Source organism: Salvia splendens, chromosome 16 (genome assembly GCF_004379255.2).
Source record: "Salvia splendens isolate huo1 chromosome 16, SspV2, whole genome shotgun sequence".
Classification (NCBI taxonomy): domain Eukaryota; kingdom Viridiplantae; phylum Streptophyta; class Magnoliopsida; order Lamiales; family Lamiaceae; genus Salvia; species Salvia splendens.
The window spans coordinates 18427338-18437992 of NC_056047.1; the positions used below are offsets into that span (position 1 = coordinate 18427338).

The 10655-nt window shown below is 38.0% G+C and overlaps 2 protein-coding genes across 3 annotated transcripts; both read left to right on the forward strand.

Moving 5' to 3' along the window:
- Positions 1-68: 68 nt before the first annotated feature.
- On the forward strand, positions 69-2186 carry LOC121770073 (protein BOLA2-like). 2 transcript variants are annotated; one of them, XM_042166869.1, is made up of 3 exons: positions 69-212; positions 1262-1284; positions 1627-2186. In XM_042166869.1, the coding sequence occupies exons 1-3, from the start codon at positions 150-152 to the stop codon at positions 1955-1957; spliced, it is 417 nt and encodes a 138-aa protein (XP_042022803.1). In that variant the 5' UTR covers positions 69-149; the 3' UTR covers positions 1958-2186. The 2 variants fall into 2 exon arrangements, with proteins under 2 accessions (XP_042022803.1, XP_042022804.1); XM_042166870.1 differs by having other exon boundaries at positions 71-212; positions 1765-2186.
- Positions 2187-8062: 5876 nt separating this feature from the next.
- On the forward strand, positions 8063-10272 carry LOC121772210 (trihelix transcription factor DF1-like). The gene is made up of 2 exons (XM_042169220.1): positions 8063-8524; positions 8825-10272. Exons 1-2 carry the CDS (start codon positions 8313-8315, stop codon positions 10104-10106), a joined length of 1494 nt encoding a protein of 497 aa, XP_042025154.1. The 5' UTR covers positions 8063-8312; the 3' UTR covers positions 10107-10272.
- The last annotated feature ends 383 nt before the right edge of the window (positions 10273-10655 follow it).

The window sequence follows — 10655 nt, forward strand, 5'->3', positions numbered from 1 at the left end:
AAAAGGCAGCAAAATGTATGCAGAGCCCATTTGAAGCCCAAATCCAAGCCCATTTGACTTCTCTCTATTTCAAAAGAGAATCTTTTCTTTTGAAGAAAGTTGAAGCTTAAAACCCACGCACAGAAACGCAGGGAAACTCAGACTCAGAGATGGCGGTGAGCAAGGAGCAAGTTGAATCAACCTTAAAGTCGAAGCTCAATCCTTCTCATCTTGTAATTTCTATATTTGTTTATCACTCTTCTCTTTGCCTTTACCATCCTTTTTATTACTGCTGAATGATTAGTTTCTGGAATATTGCTCGTTAATGTGTGATTCTCTGAATTTTGGGGGAATAACGACGGTAGCAGGTTTCAGTTGGTCAAATCTCGTTTCTATTTTGGGGATAAAGATTACGAATTTTACAGTTTTAGATTTGAATTTGATCTTCCCTTTGATCAATGAACCTGTCACTAGGAGTATTTGTATTGATTGAGTTACATATCCATAGACTAGTCTCTAGGTTCTCTATTTTGAATTCATTGCTGTTGAGCCTGTGAACAAATATTGAGAGTCATTCCACAACCTGATTGAGGATTAAATATGGTTTGATGTAGCATTAGCTAAAATCACTCAATGTTTTCACAACCATGAAATCATTCAGCTGTATATGTGCTTAGTGCTCAATAGTTTCTAGTAGCAGGTAGCCCTTTTTACATGCCAAACATGAGAACTCGTCTCGAAATATTAAGAGATAGCTCATTTGATCTATATACCCTACTATATGTGTGTCTTACTGCACATTAGGGATCATGTCACCTATTATGCAATCATAAAGGTAGAATTTACAAGGGGATATTTCTATCAAGCTTTGGCTATGAGGGGAGGGGGTTGTGAGGTATTTCATTGATATGTATAATTGTACTTGTATCTTCTCAAAGCTTCCTCATCAACGAGTTATGTCGAGCAGGAGTGTAACAATGTCTTCAAATTTTGTAAGTGACTTACATATGCGGGGAGATGTCATCAAAACTATGAATTGGATTCTATATTTCTATTGAGTCCGAGGCAAGACGTTGTGTTTGTATACGTGTCCGGGGTCGAACTTTACTTAAACTTGTAGTCGGGGGGGGGGGGGGGGGAGGGTGGAGGACAACCATGCTAGGCTGTTACCTTTTGAAACCATTGCTATTTTTTGTGCTTTCAAAATTCATTTTATTTCATTGACGTTATTATCTTCCTTGGAATTCTTACCTTTTCTTGTTTTCATCTGTTCTAATTTCAGGATGTTATCGACACATCGGGGGGGTAAGCACACACGCAAATACAACTGAACTTTCTATATTGATTTGTAGTGTAATTATCAATGTCTTTACCCAACTTTATGTTTGTTGCTAGCAATGTTATCAATCTCGTATGGCGGCTTATGGCGGTTTGCCTAAAAACCGCCACAGGGATATGGCGTATTAGTATGGCGGATATGGCGGTCAAAAATTAAATATATAAAATAATACTTATATATTTATATATAATTCAAAAATTAAAAAATATTAAAAATATAACATCTAAAACACTTTAAACAATTAATAAAGCATAATATACCACTCTAACAACCATGTTTCTTGCATAATGCCCTATTCCTAAATGCAGTACACACGCAATGTTGTCAAATGTCGGATATGGCGGTGCTATGGCAGCGACATGGTGCTATGGCGTTTCCACCACCGAACGCCATGCCATAGCGCCATGGCGCCGCCATATCCGCTATTTGATAACATTGGTTGCTAGTTGTGGTGCTAGTTACAGCATTGAGATTGTATCACAAGAATTTGAAGGAAAAAGACTGCTGGAGAGGCACCGGCTGGTGAATGCTGCATTGGCGGAAGAGATGAAACACATTCACGCTCTCTCCATAACAAAGGCTGTGACCCCTGATCAATGGAAAGTGCAGGAGGCCAAAAAGTCTCAACAAGATGCCTGAAATATGCGGGTAAACCTATTATACTAGTAGCATGTCTAGCTGGAAATATACCAAACTTACTCTCGTCTATCCATTTCATGGCTTTGTAACAGAAGAACGCTAACATAAGAGCGTTGGTATCCTGTTAATGCCATATGAGAACTACTGTTGCTTAAGAATAATTTGGCTTAATATTGGCATTTCTAGCTTGAGCTTGTTCAAGTATATCAAGCTATTCTTATTTCTTATAGTACTAGATTTCCTCTGCATTCTGTTATACTAGAATAATTTGGCATGTGTGCTACTGCTGACTAATTTTTCTGTTCAAATTTTCAAAATCCTAGTGTCAAAATTTTAACTACCCCTTCCATTTTTGTTTTCTATCGTCGCTGTCAAGCAGGAATGTATGTGTGTGAATGCATTTTTTGGTGTTTTTATTATTATTATTATTTTGAAATTCATAAACGACCTAAATATTGAATTTAGATTGGTTTTCTCGGATTTTGGTTCGGAATAGAGTTCTCTCTCTTTCAAGATTCGTTTTTTTGGATATGTCTATGTAGTATAATAAAAATAAGAGTGAACTATAAAAATGGTCCGTGAGCTATCGGTTTATCTCGTTCAGAGTCCCTGGACTTTAAAAATATTGCCAGACAACCCTGGACTAAGGGTTTATATAAAAAATGGTCATTTTGCCTTTTTTTTTTTATATAAAAATACCATTTTGAGAGTTTATGCATTTTAGTCTATACACAATTTTAACTTTTTGAAGATGTCATCAGCATCATTAATGATTTCGAGGATGTCATTTGTTTGTCCTTTTATATAGAGTATCTCTCTCTTGTTTCCTTTAAAATAGAGGCAGCAACACACGTCTTATTCTTCCTCCCGCTGCCCTCTTCAAAGCTCCGATTTGTTGATTATTTTTGTTCATGTCTTAGTTGTTAGCGAAGTATTCGGCGGAAGGAGGAGGGAATGGTTGTAGGTGGCTTAGATTTGAATACGAAAAATGTATAAGTCGGCAAAGAGCTATTTTGTGCAAATTGGCACGGTGGAGGGGGATTTGGTGAGGAGAGGGATGTTGAGGATTAGGCAGACCAAATGCTGCAGTTTTGCCTTTAATTGCTGCCCTTTCACACACCTCTCTCTCTCTATATGTATCTACGAAACCACAACTTTCTAATTTCTATCTATATCTCTCTCTTCTTCTTCTCAAAAGAAAACCCCTTTTTGAGTGCTCCGACTTACGATCTCTCTTTCTCTAGTTTCTCTCTCTGCATTGCTATTGCTATTTCTATTTCTACTCAATGTTCTCACCTTTTGTTATTTTATTCAGATAATGATGTGTAATGAAGATAGAGAGATATGGTCGTGTGCATTTGTGTCTGTCTGAAAAATGATCCAGATTTACTAACGAAAAACTTAATAAAACGATTATATGAAAGGAAAAACAATATGCAAACCAAAAGGTATAAATTACATTTATTTTACTGGCTTAAATTCTCATTATGACAGTCGAATTTATGGTAAACTTATAATTTGATTCTGAAAAATGGAAATTAATTTTGCGATCCAAAGTGAAAGTCAAAATACATATATATATACATTATATTTATACACCTCATCCCGACTCTCTCTCTTTCTGCAAAATCATTAATTAGATACTATATAACTGCACATGCAAATCATGGTGAATGGTGATGCTGAGAAAAAGTTGAAATGGTGTATACACCAAAATGTCTAAACCCTCAAAAGGGTATTTTCATATAAAAAAAATGCAAATAGATAATTTTTGATATAAACTCTTAATCCAGGGTTGTCTTAATTCAGGGTTGTCTAAAGATATTTTTAAAGTCTAGAGACTATGGATGAGATAAATCCATAGTTTAAGGACAATTTTTGTAGTTAACTCTAAAAATAATTAGGTTTTAATTTTTTGGATTTTTTTACAAACAATTCGGTCCAGTTTTATTTATTATTTCTAATGTTACAAAATTTTATGTCGATTTTATAACTGTTGGTTTTGATTTAGATCTCTTTAAAGATAAAATTGCGAACTCATTTTTGTTTGATTTTAGCAAAAAAACAAATTAAAAAACGAATGTTCACCCTTGTAACTTTGATGGTGCATGTTAGCAATGCATGTTAGTTTTTATGAATTGGGTCATTGAGTGTGCATGGCATTGTACAACAATACAACGTTTTTTTGGGGATTGTTTCAACTAGATCACTCGGCTATTTCTACAACTTTTAGTACCATCATTTTATAAAAGTTAACAAAATTTTCAATGTCTCTTAGATCCGTTTGGTACCATAAAATTAGATTATAATCAGAATTTTATGAAATTTATGAATTCAATTCTAAATTTTTTGAATGGCAAAATTAAATACTACCACCAATCCCTCCATTCCGGCTAAAGTGACACATTCCTAATCGGCACATGATTTTAGGAGTTGTTGGTTAATGTAGTTAATAGCATAGATAAAGAGTGTGCGTTCACTTATATATGACGTAATCACAATTACATGGTGAAACTTGGAATATTTTTTAATATAATGATTAGGCCATCCGCAACGTTGTCACTTTAGCATCCCTTAAATTACTATTCATGGGCCCCACTATACTTTTTTACTCCATCTCTTAACTAAGGGACGGAACCTGCAACCCTCCGTCCCTTAAATTACTATTCATTCAATTTCATTTTTTATTTTTATTTTCAACCAAATTCAATTAAAAAAAACACACTTCATTAAAAATAAAATAAAATTAAAACATAAAATAAAAATACAACCTAAAATTCAAAAAAATATAAAAAAAACATAATTAAAATCCTAAAAAAAATAAAAATGACATACTTTAAAATACAATTTTATAGAAAATAAAAAACTGCTCCGTCGGCGAATCATCCCCCGGAGGCGGTGGAGGTGCACTGAAGCCGTGAGGAGGCGGAATGCCAAGTTGTGCCGCCATAAACACAATTTCGTTAAGATAGGCTTGGTATTGTGGAGGCGTCATGCGGGAAGTGTCCGCCGTTGTGGCGGTCATGTACATGGACATAAGGGAGTTCGAGGGTCCCCCCGAGGCCGAGGCCGAGCCCGCCTGGCTTGATTCGGCTCGGCTCCTCCTCCCTATAGCCGCCTTCGCCGCATTTCTCCCTTGCGGCCGACGGCGCCCACGGAAGGACCCACCGGTATCGTCTGTCGGGGCCTCAACCTCCTGCGAGGCAAACTCTTGTGGCCCGCTGCCCGAACCGCCCTCACCAGACGAGTATTGGCCACCTGCCGTGTGCTTCGTACGCTTCGAGGTCGAGCCCGAGCTGGACCGGACACCGCCAGCCCACCTTTCCTCGTCCTTGACGACCTTCCAAACATCGACATATTTGAATTGTTTGCCGGTGTCGTCGAAGTAGACCCGCAAAGCCGACCTCAAAATGTCGGCTCCCGTGGCTCTGCTTTGGTAATGAGCCTCTTCATTCTTGTGGATGGCGCAGAATCGTTTAACCTCTCTGTCGACTTGGTCAAAGTGAGCGCGGAACATCTTATATGTGCGGCGGCGGGACCCCTTCGGCTTAATCTCGTGGTAGGCCTCGGTGACCTTTTCCCAGAAGCACTTCCGGGGTTGTTGATTCCTGACGATGGGATCGTACGAGACGCTGATCTAGGCGTTGTACACCGCCAGCGTTTCTTTGGGGCCGTACGGATGCCGGCCTAGATCCTCCTCCTCCGCCTCCGCCCTAGAGCTTCCACCGCCTCGGCCTTCTTTCGGAGTGGGATCAACAGAATAATCCTCCCGAATCTGGGATAATCCCTGCGAATACCTCGGGGCGGAGGGACGGGCGTATGCATCCACATCAAATTGGGTGGTTGGTACCCCCCGGCGTCGACGAACCCTGAGTGCCCGGCGTCCCAATCGCCAAACGCGTTGATGTCGAACCCGCCGGAGCCGCCACCGCCAAAGTTTCCGTCGCCGGACATTTTGTGATGAGAGGTTAGATGAAAACTGAAGAGGAAATGGAGATGATTTGAGAAGAATAGATATGTATTTGTGTGTGAAATGAGGATGAATTATGAGTATTTATAGAGTTAAATTTTTTTTTGAAAAAACGGTAATATAACGGTAATATTACCGTTTTTCATTTTTCATTTTTTATTTTATTTAATTTGATTTTTTTAAAAATGAATTATTGCGTCAGCGTGACGATGCCCACTCGCGGGCCGGCGAGTGGGCGTCAAGCATGGCGCCGGAGCGCGCCACGTCGCCTCGGCGCGTGGCGAGACGTCTCGCCAACCATCACGGCGTGACGGAACGCGGAACGGGCTAGGGACGAGACGGGGCGCTGCAACGCGCCACGCCGCCGTCCCGTCCCTTCGTGACGGAATACGGGCCACCCGCGTGAAGCGTTGCGGGTGGCCTTACTCTCTCCATTTCCTGAAAATAGGAACTTTTGAAATAGCAAGGGTTTTATTACTTCCTCTATCCACGAAAAATAGTCATATTTTACCATTTTGGAATGTGCACAAAATATTGTCTCATTTCCAAAAATGAAAAGTTTCTTTCTCATATTTTACCCATTTTTTCTCATCTCTTTCATACTTTATCCACTCTTTGTCCTTATTTTTCTTACTTTACCTATTTTTTCTCATTCTCTCTCACTTTACCAATTCCTAATTAAAACTCGTATCGTCCATAAATAAGACTACTTTTTTATGGGCGGAGGGATTACAAAATTGGTAAAATAAGAAAAATGGAAAAAAACGTGTGTTAGTGAAAAATGAGTTTCACCTCATAGAGATAATGAAGTTTTCTAAAATGGAAAATTTTTATTTTTAGAAAACAGATCAAAATAAAATAATTTATACTTTTAGAAAAAAGGGGAATAGTATAGAATTGAACTTGAAATTATAAGATGCATTCATATATTCATAAAAATGCAAAGTGTGGTACATATACTTAATTTATAATTTTTTATAGTTTGGGTGCTTGGTTTGGAATTTGTTATTAATTTCCGATAGTTTGGATTAATGAAATTATACAAATATCTTACATAGTATGACTAAAATCACATCAAAGTCTATGAACCACAAATAATATTTTTAAATTTTAGGGCTGCATACTTGCAAATGACAAAACTTGCAAATGACAAAGTCCAAAATCTATCTTTGTAGTTCAGTCACAAATTTATTGTGATTTTTATACCTTTTGTCATTATATTTTTACAGCGTACTTAATAATAATCATCTAAAAATCAACTATCATAATATAGTACAACATCAAATACTTGATCCGTTTTATAATAGCGGAGTCATTTTATTTTTTCACTCATTTTGAATAAATAGTAATAAATAGTTAAAGTAGAGAAAAAAATAAAATAAGAAAGAGAATAATATAGATAAGAGTCTTATCAATAACATTATCTCTTATTTTCATCAAAATTTAAATTGTAGTATATGAAAATTTGCAAAAGATACAAGTTTAATTTAATATTCTGAAGGTTATAAGATTGGCTAGAACATAATAAAAGTACAACTAATTTAAATGACAATTTGTGGTTTATTTAATAAAAAATAAAAGATTCATATGTGACCATTATTGATCAAATTTAAATTGAAAGGGCAGAATATTCATAAATTGGAAACGCTGGAGACTGGAGTGTAATTCAGTTAATATATTTTTTAATAATGTTCACATGTCCATTTCATGTATTAAATGATTATTATAGGTGATAGTGCAAGTGGTTTTTTCTGGTTTTATATTAAATTCCATGTATATGTGCTGTATGTAAATACTCCCTCCGTCCCGTGCTACTCGCACGTTTGCTTTTCGGCTCGTCACAAAGTCCTTACACTATTTATAATTTAAGTTAGAATTAATGCATTTAATTAATATGTTAGTTTAAGTTAAGAGCTCTTTTATTAAGTGATGTCTCATTACACCTAAAATTCTTTTTTAATTACATAAAAAAATCAATCCCAAATTTACGGCCTAAAATGAAAAGTGCGAGTAGCATGGGACGGAGGGAGTATGAATTATTCTTTTTGAAACAATAGTACATATCGAAAAAGTCAAATACATTTGAAAAATTGTAGAATTTCACTTTTTAAAACCAATGAAATTCCGACATATTGACTACGACTCCGTACCACAACGCCGATGAAAGAAAGAAAACCCTACTTCTTCACCACCCCTTTTTTTGTACTTAAATTTGAAAAATTGCCAGAAAAGATAATAATTGACTCCAGTAAATCTGAGAAGAGATAATAATTTCCCTCAAATTTCAAACAAGATCGTGCAATTTTTACCTTAACTGCTCAAGCAATAATTCACCCGATTAAAAAAGCTGGTCTCAAATTTGGGGTTTATCAGTTGGAGGAAAGCATGTTGGAGAGCTCTATTTTCGTCGAAAACAATGGCGGCTCAGCTCCAGCTGCCGCCAGGATTAATGACGAAGACGGTGATGGCGAGCGGAGCTCAGGCGGACCACGGTGGCCGCGCGAGGAGACATTGTCATTGCTCAAAATAAGGTCTGAAATGGACACAGCATTTCGTGACTCCGCGCTTAAAGGTCCTCTTTGGGATGAAGTTTCCAGGTGGGTTGCTCTCGTTTCCATTTTAGTAGTTCCTTACTCTATCTCTGTTTCTTCACCGAATTGAATCAATTTATGTTTTTTCTGCAAGTTTATGGTGTCTGGATTGAATCTTTGCTGATTGATTGATTCAATCTGTATTTTTGCCCTTTATCGAGCATTGAAATGGATGTGTGAACTGTTTTTGTATGATTAATTGCTGGTTTATGGAATTAGGCGAATTTTTAGGGTTTTGGAGTTTATGGTTTATGGAATTAGGCGAATTTGTAGGGCTTTGGAGTTTATGATTTATGTTGCTATCAGGAAATTAGGTGAGCTTGGATACAATCGAAGCGCCAAGAAATGCAAAGAGAAGTTTGAAAACATCTATAAATATCACAGAAGGACCAAAGATGGCCGATCCAGTCGGCACAACGGCAAAAACTATAGATTCTTCGAGCAATTAGAGTTTCTCGACTCCCAATTCTCTATGCCATCCACTCCGTTGAACCCGATTCCTTCCTACGCAGTCGATGCCACGGCTGCAATGGCCAAGGGCGGCGTCACTTTCAGTCAGGACTTCTCCACATTGCCCTGTTCAAGCCAAGACCCTGATGCTGAGTTCCTGTCGGCCTCCACGTCCACTGCATCCTCGTGTGGGAAAGACTCCGAGGGGAGTGTGAAGAGGAGTAGGAAGCTGGCAGACTACTTGGAGCGGTTGATGAAGGATGTCTTGCAGAAGCAAGAGGATTTGCTCAACAAGTTCGTCGAAGCTATTGAGAAATGCGAGAAGGATCGGATAGCTAGGGAGGAAGCATGGAAGGCGCAAGAAACAGCCAGGATAAAGAGGGAGCAGGAGTTTCTGGCTCAAGAAAGAGCAATTGCAGCAGCTAAGGATGCAGCTGTGCTTGCCTTCTTGCAGAAGATCGCTCAGCAGATGCCTTCACTGCACGTCCCAGAAATCCTCAGTCCGTTGTTTGAGAAATCTTCCGGTAAACAAGAGAGCGAGTTGGAGAAGGTTAGCTACTTACTAGAGAATGATGGAGGTGAGACTTCCACTCATACGGACAAGCATGATCACAGCGGAGGCGAGAACACCGTTCAAGCGAGCTCCTCAAGGTGGCCGAAGGCGGAAGTTGAAGCTCTGATATTGCTCAAAACTGACCTTGACTTGAAGTACCAAGACAGTGGGCCGAAAGGGCCACTGTGGGAGGAGATCTCGGCTTGCATGAAGAAGATGGGCCACGACAGAAACGCAAAGAGGTGTAAAGAGAAATGGGAGAATATAAACAAGTACTATAAGAGAGTGAAAGAGAGCAACAAGAGGAGGCCGGAGGATTCGAAAACATGCCCTTATTTTAGTATGCTGGATTCCCTGTATGCCAAAAAGTCAAAGAAATCGCAACATAATTTGAACAACTTGAAGCCCGAGCAAATCTTGATGCAGATGATGGGCCAACAGCCGCCGCAGCAGCAGCATGGGTCAGATCCGTTGCTTGGGGAATACGACGACATCAGCCACCAAGATCAAGAAGACGATGCAGAGAGCGGTGACAGTTATCAGATTGTTGCCAACAATCTGTGCTCGGTGACCACTCTGGGGTGATTGGGAAGTTTTCTGATGAACAAATCTGGGAACTTGCTGAGTTTTTGCCATGTAAACATGAGAATTCATCTCTTGTTAAACCGTGTAGTTATATGTGAGTTGGTTTGTAATATGGTAATGAGTAATTTTGTCGCAATAAAAGATGAAATAATTCGGTTTTTTACTACCTCTTGAGTGAATTTTTGGTACCTATGAAAGCATCATATTTAAAAATCAAGGATCATGTTAAAAATATTAACACTAAAACACACTTACTTTTGCCGGACCAGAAGGATTCAGTCTGGTTGGAGTAGTTAATACTTTTATTTAAGCAACCAATCAACCTTTATTTATTTATATTTTTCATTTATAATAGGCATGCTTGTCTATTCATATCACATCCATCATAGTAAAAAATAATTTTGTTCTTCATTTCTACATTTATGATAAATTTCTACCTTTAGTAGAGCAAGACTACTTTTTTACTAAGAAAAACTTAGAATTATTCTTTTTATATTATTTTTATTTTACTAATTTTATATAGGGTTTTAATCTATCAAAAGAGGCCCA

Excerpts from the sequence above, each read along its gene's own strand:
- LOC121770073 (XM_042166869.1), top strand. The coding sequence starts at position 150 with ATGGCGGTGAGCAAGGAGCAAGTTGAATCAACCTTAAAGTCGAAGCTC. Across the intron at positions 213-1,261 it reads AGCTCAATCCTTCTCATCTT|GATGTTATCGACACATCGGG; the intron begins GTAATTTCTATA and ends TTCTAATTTCAG. Across the intron at positions 1,285-1,626 it reads GTTATCGACACATCGGGGGG|TACACACGCAATGTTGTCAA; the intron begins GTAAGCACACAC and ends TCCTAAATGCAG.
- LOC121772210 (XM_042169220.1), top strand. The coding sequence starts at position 8,313 with ATGTTGGAGAGCTCTATTTTCGTCGAAAACAATGGCGGCTCAGCTCCA. Across the intron at positions 8,525-8,824 it reads CTTTGGGATGAAGTTTCCAG|GAAATTAGGTGAGCTTGGAT; the intron begins GTGGGTTGCTCT and ends TGTTGCTATCAG.